The sequence below is a fragment of the Chelonus insularis genome, unplaced genomic scaffold (genome assembly GCF_013357705.1).
Source record: "Chelonus insularis isolate UGA/USDA-ARS -01 unplaced genomic scaffold, ASM1335770v1 contig_36_pilon, whole genome shotgun sequence".
Lineage (NCBI taxonomy): Eukaryota > Metazoa > Arthropoda > Insecta > Hymenoptera > Braconidae > Chelonus > Chelonus insularis.
Window position 1 is genome coordinate 409,403 of NW_023276530.1, and position 25,573 is coordinate 434,975.

Genomic DNA, 25,573 nt, shown 5'->3' on the forward strand with positions numbered 1-25,573 from the left:
TCAAGAATGTTTTTTTACAATTATTAAATCTACTTTTCTTAATTTCAATTTACCCTTTAAATTGTAGAAATAATAAAAATTCTTTCTGGCATTAATTGTTAATTGAATTTTTTAAATAACTACTATAGTTATTTTAATCATTACGAATTATCATAATTTTTAAAATGAAATATACTCTCTGAGTTGTTGTTCAATTTCTGGTTGAAGTGAAGCTATAATTTCATCAAATTGGTTATTACTGATTGATCGACGAAGTGTAATGAGCTAAAAAAAATGTAAGCATTATTATAAAACAATGAAAATTTATTGTAATTTATATTTCTTGGGGGAAAAAAAATAAAAATAGTTACTTGATTTTCAAGAAAACTTTTCAAACAAACAGTATGAACAGGATCTTGAAAGTCTAATCGTTTAAGTCGTAATTGAAGATTAGTCTTATATTCCCCATCATCTTCATCAGACTGCTCATGTTCTTCCGGCGTACGATTAACAAGTAACAATGAGCTGAAATTTAATTGAATATCTTATTAAACTACTCAACATCTTTAAAGAAAAATAAAAATATACTTACTCTAAATAAGAATCCATATCGTCAAGCTTTAAAATATCATTGAGAACTTCAACAACAACACTGATGATCGTTGGAAAATGACGATATATAATTGGCGGGCTATCAATGCTTAATAGTGAACATAAAGCAAGGGCCATGATTTTCATATTATCAGATTGTGTGAAATCTGATACATGAAGAAGCCAAACTTCTAATATTCTATTCATTACAGTTTCTTCCGTTTGTTCTTCTCCTATTTCTTTCATTAAGTCACTAATTAACTATGACATAAATAAAACAAGTAATTACATAAAACTCGTAGAAATTGATAAATAATGTTATTCATTACCAACAGAATTATTACGTGATTCCTGATAAAACTCACGTTTATTTTTGATTACAAATTTTAATTAGGATCAATTGTTTGAATTTATAATTTTAAATTTCATGATAATTAATTCATTTATTTTTTAAATTATTGAAAATAAATTAATAATAATTTACCTCTGCAAAGACACCTCTATTGTCTAACAATAACCTAGACAGAACCACTAGGATCATCCTTATCACGATGAACACTTCGTGTTCTTGATCCAAGTAGACAGTTCTAAAATTTCGAATAGTTTTACTCATCAATTGATTTAAAAAACAACTTTATAAATATAAATGTTTTCATTAAAACATATGCCATACTTAAGAAATCTTCCTAAAGCAGGCTTTATAAGTTGAACTCCTACATCCGGGGATACTTTTAATATTAATATAAATAATTCGATAACCAGTACTAAGTCTTGAGATCTCAGATCTGACATTACTGATTTCAAACTAGCTATGATACGGATTCCTAGGTCTCCTAAAATTTCTTGAGGATTTAATAGTACGTATGCTTGTATGATACAGATAGCTGGTCGAAAATTTACTTGATCTAATCCAGAATCTGTAAGTGATATCACACATGAAAAATTTTATTTAATAATTTATAATTTATAAAAAATATTCTTTTAAAAAGTTTAAAATTCGATCATTCAGTGAGAACGGATAATTAAATATGAAAATTTTCGTAAATAGTAATTTAAGTTTTAAATTAAAATGAAATAAAAGTGACTCCAAAGATAAAACCTCACGATATAAATAATTGAAAATATTTCGAGAACGACATAATGCAAGTTCGACAAATTCTATAATCAAATCTACCAGTTAAATTTATTATAAAAATTAAATTTAATTAATTGTCAACTAATTTCATCCTAATATGATTATTTTTTGTATAATAATATTTTTTATGATCGAATCTTCTTTAAAATAAATTAAGTTTTAGTCAGCAATAAATTAAAAAATGTCAAACAATATAAATTGTTTTTATAATAACAAAACAACCATTTTATTTCTAAAGTTTTCTTTTACCCAAAAGTTCCGGCATATTATAGATTAGACTCATGATGCCTGGTGTTGGTGCTGGTGCATTTTCAAGAAAAGCTAGCCATAATTGTAATCCATCTTCCATTAAATAAACATGAGCATCTTGTTTGAGATCACAACTTAAACTAACCATGTTAACAATCATGGGTTCAATGATAACACTTTCTGAATTTAAAGCCTTAATTTATACAAAAAAGTATTAAATAAAATGTCATCTTATATCTTCTAAAAGAAATAATAAATACTTACTTTTACGTAATGGACTAAGGTGGAAATAATAGCACATCTCATCATATTATGTTTTTCAGAAATTTCCCATAATGATGGTAGATAAGCACTTAATGGACCAACATGAGGCCTGATACCATTACCAACTCTTTCTATTATAAATGATAGTACGTAGAGAACTTGCATCTAAAATTGTATATTAAATAAAAGCACTTATATCAAAATAATATCAACTAATATAAATGAACTTTACATACCTTAGTATCACATTCAGATACTTCTCGAAGAAGAAGAAATAATAGAGAAAAAGTGGTTTCCAAAAACGGCATAAATTCATCAATATGAAACTGAAAGTCATCTAATGCTTGTTTTAATGTATTACTTGCCTCTAAACGAACAACAAGATCTTCTTCAGGACTTAAAGCTCTAATCATCATCTTGTAAAGTTCGGGCTTAAGTTTTTCACTTAATTTTACTCGAGTCCATTTACCGATTAGCCAACAAACACGTCTTTTAACTATTCTGTAATTATTATTTTTTAATTCAAGTTCATGTTTGAGCGTTGTTGAAAACCATTGATTGAAATCTATTTCATCATAAAGATCTAGTGCTGCAAGACCAACCGCAAGATAAATAGCATCTTTCATTAAAATTGCATGATAATCATTTGGATCTACTGGTTGATAATATCTTTGCATCAATTCAATGAGTACAGAAGACATAACTTCACAAGATTGAGGGAAAATTGATAAAAAAACACTCTGCGTACAAGCTCTTAAATTGTACTTCCATGATTCACGAGAATCTTCCACTGCATAATTTTCAGGATCTGTATTCCACATTTCTAAATCATCTGGTGTAAGTAAGAAATAATGTGTGACAAGTTTAGAACATATATCTTTCAATACTTCTGGAGTAAAGAAATTTCGTTTCAATTCAGTAGCTCTTAAAGAAACATGATCTGCTCCACTAATTTCGGTAATTGCTGGTGATGGTCTTCTATAATCAGGATGAATTAAAATAGTTTTCATTAAATTGAGGCATTGAATGATAAATTTTTCAAAAGTAAATGATTTCCCTTCTTCTGTAAAACAATAAAACACTACGAATTCAAGTGAGACTGGTATCAATTCGACACAACATTTTGAATGATTTCCAATAGCTCCATATTCAACTTTCATTAAATTTAAAATAAATTTTTCAAGTGCCTCTATTTGGATCCCTCTACATATTAAATTCTTTCGACACTCTAAACATGCTCTTGCTCTGGTGAAAATTATTCTCAAAAAAAGCATAGCATCCTCACGTTTTGAAATATTACAAAAACCATTTGTTATAAATTTTCTTAATATTCTCAATAAAAGTAGGGCCATTGTTAAAGCATCTTCAGCTTCAGTTCCACTTGTTACATTTGACATCAATATAAGGAATGACTCAGTATATGAATTCCATAAATCCAAAATAAGATTAAACATATTACTAGTTAATTGTTCAAAAAATTTCTTATCTGCAAGTAATCGCTTGGAAGCTAATGTTTTAATAACATGATAAAGTGTTAATAAAGCTCTATGTTTTTCAATAGCATTTTGACTTTGTAAACCATTAAGAAGTGTAGGTATTAAAGTATCCCATTCACGTGGACAATCCAATCTAGCTATTTTTCCAATGACAACAGCAATATGAGTAGCAAGTTGATTGACTGGTTCATTAAAATTAGCTATTAGGTGTTGTCGAAGAAATGCTTTTTCATCTTCAGCGATACCACTAAAGAAAAAAATATTTTAAATTTATGTATCTATAACTCAAAAATTATTTTGTATTATGTTATTATTCTTACTTGGGAGCATTTTTTCTCCAATATCTTTCGACACCATTTTTAAAACATAATACAGCCATCCATCGTACATTTATTTCTATAGAATGGTTAGAAAAAACGTTCTGAAACAAGATTATAAATTAATCGCAAATCATAATATTTTTATTTCAGATATTTACATATAAAACCGTATAAAAGCCTCGTTGAGTTTCCCATTCTTTTAGCATTTGTTCAGCTGGTTTTAGCACATTAGGATCTTGACTACTAGCTCGTTGTAGGACATCTATTACTTCTGCATTCATCTTTATTTACAAGGTTTTATTAACACTTAATTCAACATTTATCAAGATATCTACGTCGAGTTTGATAAATATAATTACTAATCGAGACAATTATTAAATTATTATTTAGTAAAAGATCATCATATTGAATACAAAAATTTTGACAATTTTAATTGATTAAGAATAAATTTTACTAACATAAAAAAAAATTAGAATGCGTGTTTTTTTTTAATTTTAATATCAAGAAATTCACACGAAATAGAAAAATATTTGAAGGTAACAATACTTCCTAACCTCTAAACTCCCTTTTTACGACAAATATCCGTCAAACATGTACTATAGTATACACAGACATATGTGCCATGTTTACGCGCAGGCTAACATCGGTGTTAACAAAAGTTTGCTAAAGCATTCATGCGCAACCCCGATGTAAGGCCGGCGGTAACACCGATGTTGTTATTCAATTCCGTTCCTATAATTCATGTGTATGATGAAAAACTGGAATAGTGAATTGGAATATAAAATGACAGTTATTGTTTATTGTAATAATTAATAAAAATTAATTATGTAGGTAAGATAAATGTAATAATTCATTTTATATTAATTTAAATAGTACCTAAGAATAATTTTCTACTATGTAAATTAATATGAAATGAATTATTACATTTATCTTATCAACATTATTAACTTTTATTAGTAATTCCACTTATTATTAAGGCTGGGCTGAAGTCAGAAAGGCAACTGATTCCCCCTATCCAAATACATGGGATCGGGAAATTTCTAATTTCTTCGCCAATTTACAATTATTTCTATAAAATTAGGTACCAAATTACAGAGGAATTAATGCCGGACTGACGTAAACAACAATTTTTTGTATATAGTGAATATTTTTATTAAAAAAATTAGAAAGAATAATGAAAAAATTATGAATTGACTTGCCGCGCTTAAATTTCAAGATGGCGGCCACATCATTCAGATGAAAAATCACTAATTATTTCATTTTTATACGTTTTTCGCCCAAAATTCGTGTTTGCGTCAGTCCTTGCCACCTGTCTGAATGTTAAAAAAATCAATTCATAGTATAAAATTGAATAATTTAGAAATAATTAGAAATCTTGTATTCCAGATGATATTCTCCGGAAAATTAGTTTTAAAAAATTCTGATAGGTGACAGCATTATGCTCGCAGATGACCTCAGTCATCCATATTGAAAAAATGCTCAATCCGTATCCAGAACTGATGGTGCCCTGCATTTTGGCGAGTAAATTCTGTATGTGTGTGTACGGGTAATATATGTATGTGATGTAAACATAGTGTATCACTTTACAATGCCCTACACTTTGATGACTATTGCAGTTAGGATAAATGAAAATGATGATACTCATTTAACATTAATTAATATAATACCTGCAAATGACTTCAAATACATATATTCATCCATTAGTATCATTTTTATTAGGTATAAATGTTAATAAGGAAGCTCAATTCCAAGTCGGCGTATCCAAGCATGTAGTGTAAAAACAAATATACATTTACTCAATATCGAGATTATGCTGGCCATGTGGTTAGGGCGTCAGAGTTCTATTTTGCCGGGCAGGGTTCGATCCCAGTCATAACCAATTTTTTTTTTCTACTTTATTCGTTAGATTAGCATGTAATTATAATATTGACATGCTATAATTAATCTTTTATAACAATTTGATTTTTTTTTCTCTTTATTCATTGAATTTATTGACGCTAAGTCGAAAAATATTTGAACAGAGCCATAAACTTTCTTTTTGTATAAATACATTGATAATAGCCTGTGTTTAACAACTTATACTTATACATCTTTACATGTATTAACAATGTTATGTTATTAACAAGTTAATCATATTATTATCAACATTGAAAAGTAGTTTAAACAATCCGTGGCGAGTTCCGGCACTTCGCTGGCAAGCTCTACCCCTACTCTCTATGCCCAAGCCTGCAGCTTATAATTTTTGAGCATATATAGATGTTTTGTAATCATAATAGCTCGGTGGTTAGCGCATCGATCTTTCATTTTGATGGGCAGGGTTCGATTCCAGTCATGGTAGTTTTTTTTTTCTTTTTCATTTGTTAGATTTGCATGTAATTATAATATTAACATGCTAAAATGAATTCTTACCAACGATTTGATTTTTTTTTCTCAATTATTTATGTAATTTATCGACGCCGAGTCGGAAAACATATGAACAGAGTTATAAACACTTTTTTTACTATAGCTATATGAACGTAGCTTTTTTTTAAGCAATTTAGAAATATTTAGAAGTAGTTGAAATAATCCACGGGGATTTCCGGCACTTCGCCGGCAAGCTCTATCCCCACCTTTCGTACTCAAGCCTGCATTATACAATTTATAAACATAAACATGATGTCAGAGATAATATGTTAGCTCTGTGAGTAGAACACCAAGCTTTCATTTTACCGATTAGGGTTCGATCCCAGTTATAGCCAATTTTTTTTTTTCATAAAAATTTTATATAAATACAATAATTGGTTGTTTGTATAAGTTCAAAATCAATTCCTAGTGTCTTTTAAAGACAACATTTTCTAAAAAAGAGAATTCATAGTAACTCGTTCCTCACCCTCAGCTTATTTTCAGAAAAACAAGTTTTTTTTCGTAATTAATTGGAAGAATAATGTAATAAAATATATGAATTGATTTATAAGTATATAAAGTCACTTGAACAAGATACAGAAAAAAAAATTGCCTATGACTGGGATCGAACCCTGCCCAGCAAAATAAAAGGTCGGGGCTCTAACCACTGAGCTATTATAGTTCCAATTATATAAACGATGCTTGAAAATTATAAGCTACAGGCTTGGGCACAGAAAGTGGGGGTCGAGCTTGCCGGCGAAGTATCGGAACTCGCCGCGGATTGTTTAAACAATTTTTTATTATTAATAAGTTGTTAAAAAAGGCTATTATCAATGTATTTGTACAAAAAAAGGTTAATGGCCCTGTTCAAATATTTTCTCATTTGTCATTGATTAATTGAAAAAAAAATTTTACATAAAAATTGAAATTTAAAACTCATTTTTGGCATGATAAAATTGCAATTACATGCAATTTAAATAAAAAAAAAATTTTGCCGCAATTAGAATCGAACACCGTTCGGTAAAATAACTGGCGAACCTTCTGACTATAGAGCTAGCATATTTTCATTTGCTTTGTTTACGTTTAGATATCGTAAGCTTCAGGCTTAGTAACAGAGGGTGGGGAATGTGCTTGCTCGTCAACTGTTCGAACTCGCAGTCTGCTCTGAAAAATAAGACGGAGATAGATAGATATATTTTGTGCTCTGTCTTGCTCGGAACAGATTATTCTGAAATTTGTAAATTTCTTGGTACCCTAAGGCTCCCTTTTTGTAGTGCATCCCTGAAAATTATCATTTTTCGAACGATTTTCCTGTTACCTACTCAATTTCAGTTGACGTCAAGCTTCGGCCTTTTGCCGCACAACACGAGGGCGTAAAGTCAACTCCGGGAAACTTTCTGACTTCAGCCCAGCCTTAATATACGTATTTATAATACACTGACAGAAAAAATGTGATAGCTAGAAAGTATACTAGCGGCAAACACAAAATATACTCAATTTGAGTATAATTATTTTTTGATGCAAGTACATTTTATATCAAAATGAAGTTTAAAGTGTACTGTACAATCATAATAACATTAACTTGATTTTAAATTTTTCATCACTCAATCCTAATATAATATTAATTTATACCAAGAATAGCGATTACTGCATTTTTGTAAATATTTTGCTTATCTCAAGTAGGTAGATAATAAAAGAAGATTACAAAGTTTACTTCAGTTGATAATATAGTTTTCTTACACTGAGGATCTTCCTTACTTACCACAAGTGTATTTTATACGGAGATCCCGTATAAAGCGTACTTATGCTAAGTATAATGCTGTTTTACACTTCAAAAACCATGTTCTCACATTATGAATCCTTTTTTATTAATAAGAAAATACTTGTTACTTGATTCAAGTATGTCAATTCTTCACTGCAAGTATATTATATACTTAAATTAAGTATACGAAGTACTCATGCTAAAATTTTTTTCTTATTAAATTTAAAAATTTCAAAATATAAATAATCATATTAATAATAAAAAAGTTACTGTTATACCCATTGGTATTGGTCAATTTAAATTAGTGACCATTACTGATGAAGTAATTTAATGATTAAATATTCAGTAATTAATAAATAGATGAAAAGTAATCTTATAATAATTACAACAATTACTGTTGTACTTTTAAATACGTGGAGCTGCTACACTTACACTGGGCAGCAGCTCGAGATATTGAAATATGCAACAATATTTGTTGCACTTATGAAAAAATTATGATTATCTCTATGAATTAATAATTATACAATCAATCATTTATTTATCATCATCAAAGGTATTATATCGAATAATTTATTTCTGAGCGCTAAGTTGGAAAATAAACACTCTACAGGCATAGTCTAACTGGAGCAACTTGGAGTTTTTAAAAGCACAACACCAATTTGTTGTTATTATCATTCAATTATGATTCTTTCTCTAAATTAATCAATGAACATTAAATAATTTTATTATGATTATTAAAGATTTAACATTAAGCCATTTATAGCTGAACGCTGGATTGAAAGATAAACTCCTAAAGCTCCTAACATGTCTTACTGCAGCAGCTTGAGGTATTGAAATGTACCACAATAATCGTTCCAATCACTGTAAAATTTCGATTCATTTTTAGAATTAATTAATAGACATGCAATTAATTATTAATTATTATTAAAGATTCTATAATCAATAATTTATCTCTGAGCGCTATATTACGAGTTAGACTTTTAACAGGCCCAGTGTAAGTGTAGCAGCTCCACGTATTTAAAAGTACAACAGTAATTGTTGTAATTATTATAAGATTACTTTTCATCTATTTATTAATTACTGAATATTTAATCATTAAATTACTTCATCAGTAATGGTCACTAATTTAAATTGACCAATACCAATGGGTATAACAGTAACTTTTTTATTATTAATATGATTATTTATATTTTGAAATTTTTAAATTTAATAAGAAAAAAATTTTAGCATGAGTACTTCGTATACTTAATTTAAGTATATAATATACTTGCAGTGAAGAATTGACATACTTGAATCAAGTAACAAGTATTTTCTTATTAATAAAAAAGGATTCATAATGTGAGAACATGGTTTTTGAAGTGTAAAACAGCATTATACTTAGCATAAGTACGCTTTATACGGGATCTCCGTATAAAATACACTTGTGGTAAGTAAGGAAGATCCTCAGTGTAAGAAAACTATATTATCAACTGAAGTAAACTTTGTAATCTTCTTTTATTATCTACCTACTTGAGATAAACAAAATACATTGGCTCACATTATACTGATTCCAAGTAGAAAGACTACTTAAATACAAGTACTTTATTTTCATAAAACTTGTATACTTATTACTTCTTCAACCGCTTGTAGTCTACTCAGGAGTGGTATATTCTGTATTTAGACTCAGTATTTTTTTTATTCATTTTAAAACGAAGTTTTACTGATTCCAGGTACTTTCTTTACCTGCCTTCCGAAACTTTTTTACCTATCACTTTTATACTGGGGACAAGTAAATTCTATAATTCGCCACCGGAAAAAATTTCTGTCAGTGTACATAGTACTAGCGATGAAACATCAAACTTCCGGCGGCAATGGCACGTCGTGGTTATTATTTGAATCTGCTTCTTAAAATCTCTTATTATAATTCGTAAATAATCAAGAGTACGAAACTCTTCGTACTTTGAATACGAATAAGTAGCAGAATAATATAGTTTTCCATAAGATTGTTATATTTTAACTTGATGGTAATTTAGCTTGTCACAGTAATTATATATTTAAAAAATACAATTCAACTTAAATTACGAAAAGTGATGTACTCTTATTTATTAATGATAATATTCAAATACATATAAAAACTTACATACAAATAAAGTTATTTTTCTAATATTACGTACATACACAAGCATATTTTTCACTAATTAATGTTTGTATAATAAATTAGTCATTGTATCCCTTTATCAACAGGCCTCGTTTTTATTTATAAATTTTAGCAGATTTAAAAAATAACTACACTGAAAAAAAAACGTGATACCTACAATGTATACCAACAACGGATACAGAGTATACTCAAATCAAGTATAATTATTGTTGAGTACAAGTATTCTTTCTACAAGAAGGCTGTACTATATGCTCATTTGTCACCAAAAAATTTTGAAAATTGGAGTAGACTTGGTATTTTGTTATACTAATCCAATTACAAAATTTCAGTCGAAAAATGTTTACAGCTGAAGTTTTTGCTGCTCAATGTTAATGAACCACTTACTCACATAAAAATCATCATTTACTAAATATGCTTACATTATTTACTTGTACCACGTACATTAATTATTCATTTAGAATGAATTTATAACTTCTTGAAAAAAGAAAATTACTTAAAAGCATATGTACTTTTTGCTCCTAGAAAGTACAAAAAATACCTGTCTTGAAAACACTTTTTACTTCGTTTTTGTAGAAAATTTATTAATTTTAAATATAGAATTGACTTTTTATGAATATTCAATTTCCTTCTGTCGATAATGTAGCGATTCCATACCGTAAATATTATTTACTTATCTCAAGTAAAATATTATAAAATTTTAGAATATTATAAATTTGATTACAGTAGACTATTTAATAATGTTATAAATGAATATTACTGACATAAAACATAATGTTTTCTATAAATGTAATTTATTTTTTTTCCATTAGAATAATTATTTTTACTTCTGTTAGGTATACTCTAAACTTTAATTATAGAGTTATACAATTTACTCGTTTTAAAAACATTGGTTCTCTACCAAAATATACTTTTTACTGAAAGTCAGTGTACAAGTTACCCGCGCGAAAAATAATCCTTTCTTCAGGTTAGAAAAAAAATTATTTGCGGCAGGAATATATGTTAATTGAATAAAAAATATGTTTCACTCGTTTTAGATGCACTGATGTTTCACTAAGAGCATACTTTTTACTTAAATTTGACATGCAAATCACACATGCGATAAATTTTTTTTCTTAAAGTTACAAAAACGTCTACTTGTACCAAGAATAATTGTTGGTATATGGAAAATATGTTTTACTTGTTTCAACAAAACAATCTACTCAATAGAAACATAATGTCTAGTTGACTTTAGTACGTCGAGTACCAACTATTTTATCCTCATATGAAAGTATCTTTTTACTTATATCAAGTTCAATTCCTTTTAATTTCTAGAAGAATTATTATGAATTTTGTCGATACTGCTTACTGATATTTGGAATGAGACTTTTTTTTACTTTTTTTAAAATTAGTTTACTTAATGCTTGTTATAAAATTACATTGCACTTTCTTTGATGATTAATTACGTTTAGATGGGACTTATTCAATAATTGGCAAGAGTTAATATGTTTACTTTTAACAAGTTCTACGTTTTCTGTCATTCAAATTTATTTTTATCTGTGTGAAGTGTACTTTTCACTCGTTTTTATAATATTATTAATTCCATGACATTAATTATATTACTTAATTCTAGTACAATGATAAATAATATAAGGAATATTATTGTTGAAAAATTAATTTACTATTTACTTGTATTGAAATAATAATGTACATATTTTTGACTTATATGTTTTTTTTAACTGGGTACATAGAATTATTTTGTGAAAACATTTTACTATTTATATTGAGTATAATTTTCTTTCATCAATGACTTTATTATTACTATTTTCTATTATATTAATTATTGGTGTTAAAAATATAACTTTGTTGAAATTAATGTATTTCTTACTTGTAATATAGTCATTTTATACTTTTGTTAATAATATATTTTTTTAAACAGTCTTTATTGAATATTTGCTCAAAGTATAAATTCTTATTTGTACAGAGTATATTATCTTTTTAGGATTATTATAATACCAACATTTATAAAATACATATTTTACTCGTTGAATAAGTATTGTTTTTTTTATTCCACCACTTTTGTTACCTATTTGAAGAATATTATTTAATTGTATTAAGAATGCTAATAATACTTATCAAGTATATGTTGTATTTAAACTGAAAATGTTCTGTGTAAAGTAATACTGTATTACCCGCCCTATAAAAATAAATCCTGGAGGTCAGTCAGATAATATCATGCCACTTCAAAAAATTTCTAAATCGAAAACCCAATGGAAATGTAATGAAAACTGCAGAATATTTTATGCAAATGACATTAATTTTGATAAGAATAATGAAAAATTTCTTAATGAAGTCTTATTGAAATATCATTCATTTCTTGAGTGTTTAAAATTATTAACGCTTACGGAGCAAACGTAAAGACAAAAAAATGAGGCATCCTGTATGTTGCTATGAATTAGATAAACCTTGTGATTCATTGCTTATTAGCATTGGGATCCTATCACCTCATTTTCCTGCAGTACGGCATATCAAAGCTATAGTGTATAAAATAAAATCATTGTATGAAAAAATATTCAAATTAGATTCTGGATTAGAGAAAAGTTATTTTAAAGATCTTCACACAATTTATAAAGATATGATTGAACACGGCAGAATTTATAATTATGATAAAAGTTCAATGTGTTTGGATGAAGAAAAAATCCGTGAAAATTTTAAAAAAGCATTCATTGCTTTAACAAAGCGAGCCACAGATACTCCACGTAATGTTTGTCTTTATTGCCAAAAACTCTGTCCAACGCGAGATGGATGTATGATTGAGAAACTTACCAAACCAATTGACGAATACGTTTTGTTCAAGGACCTCAAAAATTTCATTACAAAAAATCCAAATTTAAACAGCGATTTTATATGTACATTTTTTCTTACAAAAATTCGTTCTGGTTCGTGTCCACCTACATGTATAATGAATAATTTTTCGGCTGGAATCATTCCTGGAGAAATTTCTTCTTTGACTGACTGCGAAAGACTACTTATACAGAGAGCCAAAGCATTGCAAGTCGTTAAGAGGATGAACACAGTATTTAAGAAAAATTTACCAAACTGTATAAAAGTACAAAAGTTAAAAGGGACTACATTCCATTTACCATTACCTTTATAAGGAACATTAGACAAAATCTGTTCAACAACGGAACCGTTAAATAAAAATCATGAATTGTATATCTTAGTCGATAGTATTCCGTCAGAAAGCAAAAAAGTATGGCAAAATCTGGTCAATATAAACAAAGTATTTAATGCTTTACAGTGGCTCAAATTGCACAATCTACTTTATTCAGAAATAATTTTACCTCCATCTGCCGAAAACCTTTTCGATATTTTAGACTCTGAGATAGAATATAAAGTAGATTCTTATTCTTCTGCTAATGATGAAACTCAATCAAATGAAAGCAATAAGAGTGTTGACGACAACGATATTCCAGAGATTCAAAATACAAAAGATGTTCAAACAGACTGAACAATTTCTGATGATAAATTTAGTATTCAATCTTCCGAACAGAATTCTTGTCGATCTGCCATTTTGACACTTGTTCCTGATCGAAAAGAATATGAAGAGCAGTATACAATATATCCTCTGTACAATCAAAGAGCTCATCAGAATTTAACTACTTTGTATCAAATGAAAAAAGTTCGAGAAAATCCATTAGATAATCGTTATAAAGATTTAGATTTGCTATGTTTCCCGAATTTATATCCATATGGAATTAATGGCCACATGGCAACCACAGTTGCCGGTTGAGCATGGATATGCATGTCAGTATAGTCAATTATCAGATAATGTCTTACAAGCGTTAAGATCTGAGTTCGAAAATGTGATTTTAATTATCATTGATGGAATATTAATGATTTCTAATTTCGTTTTGCTATACATCCACTGACGCCTAGTTGAAATATTCAATTCTGTAGATAAAAAAAACAGTTGGTTCGGTGGTATACACATTCTTGTATTTGGAGATTTGTTACAACTTCCACCTGTCAGAGAAGATCCTATATTTGTTCATTTCTCATTGGAGAAAGTAAAAAAATTCATTGGCTCTTTAGGAAGCTTGAATTTATGGTATAATTTATTCCATTATGATGAATTAACTATTAACATGCGACAAAAAAATGACCTCGAATACAGTGAGTTACTTTCTCGATTACGAGGTGGTGCACTAACTGGTAGGGATGTTAAATCGTTGGAAGAGCAAAAAGTAGTTATTAAATCCGAATCTAGGTATGATGATAGATTAAATGAGATATGTGCGGATATTAACAAATTGCCTGATGGCAGTGTAAGCTTGTTACGAACATGCAATCAATGCAATATTTTAAATTCCATAATGTTAGAAAAAATTCCATCGTCAGAAATATCTCTGGTGGCAAATGATACAATAGATTGTCCAAAAAAGTTTCAAAAAAAAGCATCTACAGTATCAAAAAAATTAAATAATGATGACACACGTACTGCAGGATTAGCCAAACTTATTGTAATCAAAATTGGAGCGAAAATAATGATTGGACGAAACATTGATGTAACGTTAGGACTTGTCAATGGAGCAATAGGTACAATTATATCGGTATCGAAATCGACGGACGCTTGTGAAGATGTAAATTCGATTACTGTTAAATTTAATAACGAAAAAGAGTATACTCTAGAGCGAGTTAGTGCAAAATTTCAAATAATGAATGACGCTTACGTAATTCAAAAACAATTTCCAATATGCTTGAGTTATGGTATAACTGTTCATAAAAGTCAAGGATTAAGTTTAAAAAATGCGATCATTGATGCAGGTAACCGAGTATTTTGTGCTGGGCAAACTTACGTTGCACTATCTCGTGTTACATCATTAGAAGGTGTTCATTTAATAAATTTTGACCCTTCTCAAATAAAAGCAAGTAGACTTGCAATTGAAGAATATAATCGCTTAAGGAAAATGTATCGACCTGATTTACAACAGATAGAAATTAATGAAAAACGTCGAATGAAAATATTAGATCTGCAATGGGCATTAGAAGAATTTGATTTAGATGACAGTAATAATGAAAGTAACTTGCAGAATATCAACTGCAATATTATTTCAATTTGTGGTTTCAAAAACTATGAAGGTATTTATAGTTTTGCAAACGCCATACAATGTGTTTTTAATTGTATATTTCTAAGAGAATATTTTGAAAAAATTCAACATGCTCCACATACACCACTACAAGCATTATTACAATTGTACAAAAATAATCATAGTGGTTTGAGCGCATCAACGATTCAACAATTCATAGGTAATGAATTTAGTAATAACGTAGAAGAATTAGATCCTTTGTCATTTTTCCATGCGTTATGTCACAAGTATGATTATATCAAATAATTGTTTACGATTCAACAATCATATTCAGAACGATGTTTGAAATGTAATTATGTAAATAATTGTACAACTGAATCTGTCTCACTATCATTACCTATATCATCAGACGTTATTACTGTTAACGATTCACTGAAGAACTTTTTGTCGAAAAAATATAATTGTAAAAGAATATGCACCACATGTACTGAAGAAACAGATTTCATTCGAAAAATGACTATAACATCAGTTAGCTCATTTATAGTTCTTGCATTCGATTTGTTCTTAAATGGTAATAAAACTGAAACGAAAGGCAAAAAAGGGTTTCTGAAAGCTATTCCTTCCGCGAAAATATCGATTTGCAAAAATATATTTACGTCGACAAGTGCCATATTTCATGAAGGCAATCACACATCTAATAGTCATTGTTACAGTATGGTAAAAAATAGAAAAGCTTCATCATGGACAATGATTGATGACGAGGTAATCACAAAACAAAGATGGCCCGTTAATGCCAAAAACTGTTACATATTGATTTTTAATAATACCAAAAATTAAACTTGTAATTTAAAAGAATAGAACTTGAGATTTCATTTACAGCTTTATAAAATAAATATTCATAAAAATCGTTTTTATTTAGAATTGATTATATTGTGCAGTTATTGACATATCAAAGAACGCACAAAGAACAATCGCATTTTTTGTATGAGGGCGCCCTGAAAAACATTTTTTCTCAAACTTCTTGAAAATTGGGCCAAGTCTTATAAATTTTTTTTCTTTTCAAAGATTTCGAGATTTCGAGTAGATCGATAATCAGTAAAATCGTTTTATCGACCCATGAGAAGTAGCGCGAAATTTAAATTATCGGCAAAGCCTATTAAAACCATGTATTAGAGAGAGAGGGTCATACGAAACGTAATAGATCTGAGAGAGAGAGAGATATTGTGATGATTTTGTTGCCATGACGATTTCCCCACGCAACTCACCACAATAGTAGTGGGGGATAGCAAAATGGGCGGAGTCGAACAGTATAAAAGAGCTGGATTTTGGGGAGATCGTGACTTCACTTGTCTCCGAGGTACTAGACTGACGAGACCAACGAGAGTTGTAGCTCACGTTGTAAAATACAGAGCTGTAGCTCTGGCTAAGAGGTTGTAGCCTTTTGGTTTCCCCGAAGAGTTGTAGCTCTCCGAAAATAGGACTTGGAGGGTTGTAGCCTTTCGGCCAAGAGTTGGTGCTAGATAACAATCGAGAGTTGTAGCTCACGATTTTGACCGTGTAGGAGTTGTAGCTCCTCGCTGACGAGTTGTAGCTTGTCAGTTACTTAGGCAAGGTCGAAGCCTTCCCTCGGAGAGTTGTTAGCTCTCAGAGTATCCCGGGTTGAGTTGTAGCCCGACCAACTAGGGGTTAGGTTTAGGGGTAGACATTTTTGGGGTGGGATTTTATAATATCAACTCTCTCTCGAGTATAACGGCATTTAAGTTAAAGTTTATTTGTAAACCTGTACAATTGGAAATCTCGAATAGAAGAAATATATGTTGTAGATTGTTTATATAATAAAGTTGGAATTGGATTTTAATTTGTGTCTAGAGAAATTGCTTTGTAACGTATCCGCCATAGAATCCTGGGCCATAAAATTTCGATAAGCTTTAAATTGGGGCGGGAATTTTCTTGAGGTTTCGCCTTAAGAAAATTCAGTCGTTACAATTGGCGCTCGAACAGGGACTTGAACCCCGGACCCTCAGATTTTTCTTTGTAAGTATCAATTGAAAATAGAAAAAGTTAGATTAATATAAAATAAACGGCATGGCATTTTATATGATTTCAAAAATTTTTGTGATTCAAATTTTATTACTTCAATTGTTAAAAGATGGGAATCTTATTCTTTTTAGAGTCACTTAAGACGTGTACATGGCGCAACGTTTTACTGACATCCGTAGATGGCAGTTTTGGTAGGATTATATACAGATTTTTTTTTATTTGAATTTTAAATCTAAAAATAGATTTGACATTCAAATAACATTGATGGATGAATATGTCATTTGACATTATACTTTTATCGTAATACTAAGTATGTGAAAGTACATACATATATAATAATAAATAATGTTTGATATTTTATCATTACCATTTGAAATACATGATATTATTATTAAACATATTTCAGATGTAAAAACAATATTTTCGTATTGTACGGTAATAAAGTGGCACAATTATTATGATTATTTAATTAAAAATAGTTTACCCTTAATTCGCAATTTACAACAAAAGTTGTATAATAAAAAATATAGCATACGTTCAAATAAATGTATAATACCTTTAATGAATGATATCATGTTACAATCAGAAAAATATAATAATCAAACTATGTCATTTAATACAGTACTCTCTTTCAATAGGGCCGGGTACAGGATCGTAGGGGAGTATGTTTCTCAAAAAAGTAGGCCCCCCACTTTCGCTTAATATTCCACTCCTCAAAATGAATAGCGGACTCTCTGAATAGTTCCGCTATTCTTTTACATGTTTTTACGAATAATATAAAGATATTGTTCAACAAATTAGAGGGAATAATGAGCATGATAATTTCAACGATTTAAATAAAAATGAAGGAAACAGCGCCAATGTTTTAAATGAAAATGACTCGAATTTTTTATCGGAATCATTTCATATTTTATATGAATGAAATAACTGGTTTTTATAATTCATTGTAATTTCATAATTTATAATAAAGTATATTCTGACTTAACCAAATAATAAAACTTTTATAATAATTATCAGAATAAGTCTATTGATTTTTTATTTTAATGATAAATTTAGGAGTTCTATGAGCGGAACTATTGAGAGAGTCCACTCGTAATTTTTAATTCATAGAGATAGCGTGCCGTAGTGGGGACACGATCCGAGCATAAAATCCGGGCGCGGAACTATTGAGAGAGAGTACTGTATTTGAAATTTTAAAAATATTACCGGGAAAAATTTATTAGAATTCAAATCATTATAGCAATACAATGATTTGAATTTTATAATAAATACTTGATGGTATTAATAATATAATAATTTATTTTATTCAAAGATAATATATTGAATTGTATATTACATATGATAATATACAATATGTTTTCATAACCATCGATTTATTGAATACATACTTATAAATAAGATTCATTGATGAAAAAAATATTATCTCAGTAGTACCTAAATACATACATAATAATATATGCCTATGTAAAAAATATTTTTTTTGTAAACACTTTTTTTTCTCTTTGTAGCATTATTGAGTTACGCATGCGCATCACAATATCGACTCGTTGAACAAGTTCCATCCGTCCATCTTATCTACAGTAAGGGGTGAGAGGTACGAAATTTTAACATTCTATCGTTAGTTGCCATCCTGAATACACGCATTACATCATAAACAGAAAATAACATATGGACATGAATAAGTGGTGACGTTATTTTCTTTTTTAAGGAAATCGTTCTATTCGTCACTTATGTATCATATTATGAAAAGCCGTGCGGTATATAATATTATATATATATATATATATATAAATTAATAATCGTTTAATTACTTAATAGTATTTAATGATAAAAAATAGTGTATATATATAATTTGTGAGTTATCAAATAAAAAATGATGATTATAAATTTTAAATAAAAGAATAACTTTGTTTATTTGTTACTATACTATTTTAAATTTCACGTAAATCATAAAAAATGCACAAGTAAGTTGTACATTGTTAATACATAAATACATAAATATAGATATGAAAAACATTTCATTTTTACTTAGAAAATTACATATCAAATATGCAAATATTGCTGAAACATGGAATACAAAAGATATACATAACATGATAGATCCGCGAATGCAACAATCACAATTACATAAACAAAAAGATGAATCTACAATAAATATTAATAGAAACGATGACAAATCAATAAAAGATGATAATATTAATGTTGTAAAAAATACTAACTCTAAAAAAACAAAAAAAATTACAGAGCATAAGTGCAAATATTGTGGTAAGATTTTTCAACGTTTAAGTCCATTTTTAATCCATATTAGACATCATAATATGATCCTGGCATCGACCAATCGTATAAATATTAACGATGACTTAACTCCTCAAATTAATGATTCAACAATGACAACTTTACAAAATACAAATAATATACTTGAGGTGATTATTAATTTATTTATACTAAATAAATCAATAATACTATAAATACATATATCTATTGAAATATTTTTTATAGGTAACTGAAAATCATAAGGTAATTGAAAATCATAAGGTAACTGAAAATCATAAGGTATCTAAAAATCATAATAATATACAACATGTTACAAATACCAATAATGAAAATAATAATAGTATTAATGATGATAAAAAAAAAAATAATCGTACAAACAATAATAAGGTTAGTATATTTTTTATTTACTTTTATATCTGATATTATAAATTTAACAATGTATTTTTTTTAGCCAATAATTAATATGCATGAAATAAAAAAAATATTGGATAGGAACAATATCAAAAGCGATGATTCACAGTATGTGATGGATTGTTTGTACGGGTTAATGGCGTTAAATGCTAAGTTAAAAGAAATAGAGTCTTATATCCGTATTAAATAAAACACATTTAATATATGTATTTACAATATCATATTGAATTTTCTATTGTAATATTCACTTCAATATTTATATCATCATCGAATAAAAGAATCCGTATATTCTTCATCTATAATATCTGATTTTGTTTGTATTATATTATTGATATCATTTTTTTTATTTTCATAAGTAATCATTTCAGATTTTAATTCTTCAACTTAATTAATTATTAAATTCATACAATTTTTTAATTTTTTTATTTGTTTTTTATAAAGTTTAATATTGTAAAATATTTGTATGTCGCCATCTAATGACTATTAGACTAACGACAGTTTGTTAGTTAACGACGATTGCTTGACGATTAGATTGTTTATAGCAACGAGGGGAGAGTTTTTTTATCTCCAGTTTTTGACTGTGACTTGAGTTGACCGCACGGATTCTTTCTTTTAATAAATTGCTGTCAATCTTTAATAAACATTTTTATTTATTTATTAATTTGCCGAAGTTGTTATTGGGTCTTATTTTACAATATTATTATCTTTCACTTTAGTTTCAGATTCTGAAGAATCGTTATTAGCAGTTGACTCATTATCTATGTTATCGTATTGACATTCTAGACATTTATTTAATCTGAAAAAAGATAATTTTAATTATAATAAAGCGATATTTAAATGCGATTGACATTTTTTTCTACATATTTTTTTACTAATACACTATATATTTATAATTATTACCTCGTTAACCAATTACAAAGACATATATTGTGAAATATATGACCGCAAATTGATGAACACAATTCTTCAGTTTCATCAATTGTATAATTACAAATAGGGCATGCAATCATGGTTAATGATAAATTAATTATTTTTTTTATAAATGTTGAAAATAACAAATCTTAAATTATAATATGTGTATTATTAGTCAAGATATATAAATGATTGTTACATAAAGAGTGCTGTAGTGAAACTACGATATTAATTTTAAAACTACATATTAAATTTCTTTCTTTGATATCAATATCAAATCATCATCGATGCAGAAGTATACTTTATTATAGGACGCTAATACATTTTTATTTAAAAAAATGTACACATGATGACAATAATAATTTATGAGTGATTATTATTTACTCATTAATATTATTATTAACGATTATTATTCATTGAAGGAGGTGATGGCGGTCATATCGTTTTGCTATTATTTCTACTATTATTTTTAATTTTTTCAATATATGTATATGTGTGCGTTTTTTCTTTGAATTTACAAGGTCATTTTTATCTTAGATTTCTTTCTCCCATTTTCTTCCCCCCCCCCTGCCCCTTAAAGAAAGACATCCAATTAAAGTATGTACGGACGTCAGCATTTTTTCGTTTTCGATATCTCAAGAACGAATTGCGATATCGACTTCAACCAAAATTAATTCGAAAGATATTATTATAAAGAAGATCTGAAAGGAATTTCAACAAATTCGATAAAGCCGTTTTTTTTATAACAAAATAACTAATAAAAAAATAAAAAGATTAGCTATTTAAAATACTTTCAAGTCAAACAATAACAATTTCATTTGAAAATAAAGTCGATATTGACTAGACATTATTGTTCACAACCAATATGAATCTTAACAATTACGCATTGTTTATAACAATATGAATTTGTTATAAACAATTAAAACCTGTATTTATTGATTAAATAATGTTTATATCACATAGACTTGGAAGTTTTTAACAATCATTGATTATGACTATTTAAATTTGTTATAAACAATGAAGTACTGCAATTATCATCAATTATAAAATGAACTTTTATTTACATTTTAAATCAAACAAAAATGATTTTTGTTGAGTTATTTGTTTTACATCATTACAGCATCAATTTTACTACTTTTTTTTTTTAATAGTTTGACGTTAAATGTAGTAAAAAGTGTAAGGAAAACTTTAAAAAAATGCCTTAAATGTTAGATAACTGATTATAGAGTTAAGAGAAAAAAAAATTAACTACTTAAAATTATATTAAATTGAGATTTTTTTGAAAAAAATACCATTTATCAAAGTAATTTAATACTATTTTTTTTTAATTTTATACTTAAAGTAAAAGCATTGTTAGCACTTATTTGAATATTGTCTGAGACTTTTAATTCAGTCATACTCAATTAAATGGCATTTTTGTATTTTCAAAACAAAATTTTTCATTTTTAAGACTGAAAACAATTTCGGGGGCCATTTAAGTTGAAATTAACGAAAATAAAAAAATAACAAAAAAAAAAGAAAATTGATTCAAAAATTGTATAAAACAGGACGAAACTTCTAAAAGAGAAATTTATTCATTTGATGTCTAATTAATTCGTTAATTATAGGTTTTAGAATGATGAATTAACAAAAAACGACACGAAAAAACAAACACTAATGTTTTTACTTTTGTTAATTTTACTTACGTACCTGTAATTCAAACGATATAGTATACATGTATATATGAAAAAAAAAATAATAATTAAACAATTATGACTTTTGGCTCTTGTTGCTGTTAATAATAAAACAATCAATACAGAAATGAACCATATATAGTGCGGTTGTGATAATGAATAGGAAAGTCCCTAATTGTTTTCTCTATTCTATTACACATCACTTAAATGATAAAAAAAATGTTTTGATAATTATTCAAATCAATATATAATCATATTTATAAAAATAAAAGAATAAAATAAAACAAATGATGGGACATGTGATTGTTGTAGAATGCATTTTAAGTATTTCCAGTTAGAATTGCATATTATTGTATATACTTAATTATTACTTACTCTAAATTTAAAAATAATCCACGACGGGCCATTACCGCTGAAAAGTTTGATGTTTCATAGCTATGCCACTAGAGGTATTCAATGCGCTACCAGGTGGCGCATGGTGACACGAAATTTAGTTTCACCGCCAGACAGCGCACAAGACTGGTAGCCTAGGCAACGAAAACTGTTTGAAATCACTTGAGACTTAGATGTCGACCATTGCACACCGTGTATTTTTGCTCTGTTTTTTTTGTGAAAATACAAGTGCAGTTTCAATTTTATGCAACATTTGCATAATCACAACGCAAAAGCGAACATTTAAAAGTAAAAGTGAGTGTTTTTAAGAGAAAAAGTTTGATTTATACAGTTGATGTCAAGTGAACGAACAATGTCAAGTCGGAGTGCCGAAAATAGCTTTGACAAATACTAACAAATTTTATAATAAAGCTGACTTATAGCTGATATAAAAAACCCCTTTTTTACTTTTAACATTACACACGAAGAGAAAAATTAATATTGTTGTTTCTTATTAATTGCACATTAAAAAGCATCAAAGAAAAATTTCATTGTGATTTGAGAATAATTTTACTTCATAAATTGAGCATATACACTAAATTGTTAATTTTTTCAAAGATGTTGATAGTAAATCACCTAATTATTGTATTTAATTTGTGGAATGTTAAAGACTTGGTCGATGATCGAGTATTTTTAGTAGTCATTGAAATGATAAGCTTATTCACTTGTTGATAAGTTAGGTAATTAATTTTATTAATGTTACCTAATTGTCTTACTGTAATAAAATTAAAGATTTATTTAGTCATGAATGAATTATACATTATACTAATATTTTTTATAGTAGTAGACTCGAGTCACATCATAGCACTTATTTTTATCCCAAGACAATCCTTTCTCAAGGTTTAACTTAAGATGAACAAATCTTAATTAGAGTCGGAATACGCAACAAATCAGTGTTTTCGTAGGCCGAAATTTTTTTTATTTTATTCTAAACTCATCCTACTTTTATCCCATACTTTTCCTGATTTTAATCGAATTTTAACAAAAACATTATTATTTATAATTATTTATTTTATTTCAATTTTAATTGGGCTGTTCATTACCATTAACATCACATGTGTTATTAAGAAAAGTATGACTGTAATGGAAGATATTACAATATTGACAATGTTCATATTTGAGAAGGCAGTTTCATTTACTTTATTATCAGGTTGCAATAAATAATTTAAAACAATTCAATTCTTAAAAATAGGTCTGAGCACACTTTGTCTGTGCTAACACGACAAACTTCCCATTAGTAATTGTTTATAACAAATTTAAATAGTTGTAATCAATGTTTGATGAAAACATCCAAATACATATGATATACACATTACTTCTTCAATAAATACAATTTTCAATTGTTTATAACAAATTCATTTTGTTATTTATACATGTAACTAAAATATATGTTTATATGGGCCTATTTTTCTTTTGGAATTTAAGTATCAGAATAGCCTAGTGGGTAAAAACGTAGGTTTTTAATAAGTTGCGTGCGAGCGGGCGGTCGTAGGTTCGAATCCCCCCAAATAGAAAAAATTCAATTTACCAAAGAAATTAAATTACACTTGAAAAATAATAGAATAGTAAACACAAGTAATGAAATCCCATAAAAATACATTGCTGACAATTTTTTTTAATTTAAACAACATCAATGTTGATAAAAATGTTATGAAACCATAATATTACTGTAATATAACAAAGTTATAAAACAATGTTATATAATTAAGGCGGAAATAGTAACATCTACGTTACTTCTATGGTACATAACTGTAATAAAATATGTAACAAAAACTATGTCAAGGATATACATAACTACAATATAACAGTTGTATAACTACAATATAACAGTGTTTACTGGGGAGGCACAATTCTTATAAACTTTTTTTTTTAGTTTGAAACTAAAAAAATTTTGAATCTTTATTTTTTTCAAATTGGAGGTGGTACTAACGAAATGAAGGTTGGCACACTCATCTATTTGTCAAATATTATAGATATCCATTAAAAAAGAATTTTTTACTTTACTTTCGCGAGAGGGTTCACACAGCTCTAATACGTTGTATTTAAAAAAACAAAAATAAAGGTTATATTACGGTTAATGGTTATTTAAATGTTGCACGTCAGTTAACTAACCCTTAATAATTATAAATTGCTTTAAATCCATCAGGATATCATTTTATTACAAACAGAAGATCCTAGAAATTTTTTAAACAAAGAATCATTCCGAAATTCTCATATTTACAAATAATGTATTAAAAATGGCGGTTTAATAGAGAACAAAATAATAATAATAATAATAATAATAATAATAAAAGCATCAAATAAATGAGAATATTTTTTTATCTGCAATATATTAAATATTTTATTAATCAGATATATAATGTGCGATAATTATTTGAGGTCATGGTATATACAATTTGTTTTTCATTATCTTTCACAGAACACTTTTATATGTTGACAATCAACAATTA

At 27.7% G+C, this 25,573-nt stretch overlaps 3 protein-coding genes across 6 annotated transcripts; 2 read left to right on the forward strand and 1 right to left on the reverse strand.

The window, feature by feature from the left end:
• Positions 1 to 33: 33 nt before the first annotated feature.
• On the reverse strand, positions 34 to 4,756 carry Impbeta11 (importin beta11). The gene is made up of 11 exons (XM_035083825.1): positions 4,589 to 4,756; positions 4,193 to 4,315; positions 4,035 to 4,135; positions 2,455 to 3,961; positions 2,219 to 2,383; positions 1,955 to 2,147; positions 1,244 to 1,487; positions 1,055 to 1,157; positions 572 to 831; positions 351 to 504; positions 34 to 264 (listed from the first exon to the last, which is right to left on the reverse strand). The coding sequence occupies exons 2-11, from the start codon at positions 4,313 to 4,315 to the stop codon at positions 160 to 162; spliced, it is 2,955 nt and encodes a 984-aa protein (XP_034939716.1). The 5' UTR covers positions 4,589 to 4,756; the 3' UTR covers positions 34 to 159.
• A 9,683-nt stretch (positions 4,757 to 14,439) lies between these two features.
• LOC118067210 (ATP-dependent DNA helicase pfh1-like) lies at positions 14,440 to 15,687 on the forward strand. Its single transcript, XM_035083838.1, has 2 exons — positions 14,440 to 15,433; positions 15,602 to 15,687. Exons 1-2 carry the CDS (start codon positions 14,440 to 14,442, stop codon positions 15,685 to 15,687), a joined length of 1,080 nt encoding a protein of 359 aa, XP_034939729.1.
• A 1,052-nt stretch (positions 15,688 to 16,739) lies between these two features.
• On the forward strand, positions 16,740 to 20,505 carry LOC118067196 (myb-like protein D). 4 transcript variants are annotated; one of them, XM_035083820.1, is made up of 5 exons: positions 16,740 to 17,415; positions 18,930 to 19,015; positions 19,454 to 19,844; positions 19,921 to 20,082; positions 20,147 to 20,505. In XM_035083820.1, the coding sequence occupies exons 3-5, from the start codon at positions 19,515 to 19,517 to the stop codon at positions 20,294 to 20,296; spliced, it is 642 nt and encodes a 213-aa protein (XP_034939711.1). In that variant the 5' UTR covers positions 16,740 to 17,415; positions 18,930 to 19,015; positions 19,454 to 19,514; the 3' UTR covers positions 20,297 to 20,505. The 4 variants fall into 4 exon arrangements, with proteins under 4 accessions (XP_034939711.1, XP_034939707.1, XP_034939708.1 ...); XM_035083816.1 differs by lacking the exons at positions 16,740 to 17,415; positions 18,930 to 19,015 and adding an exon at positions 19,326 to 19,385; XM_035083817.1 differs by lacking the exons at positions 16,740 to 17,415; positions 18,930 to 19,015 and adding an exon at positions 19,326 to 19,385 and having other exon boundaries at positions 19,939 to 20,082.
• The last annotated feature ends 5,068 nt before the right edge of the window (positions 20,506 to 25,573 follow it).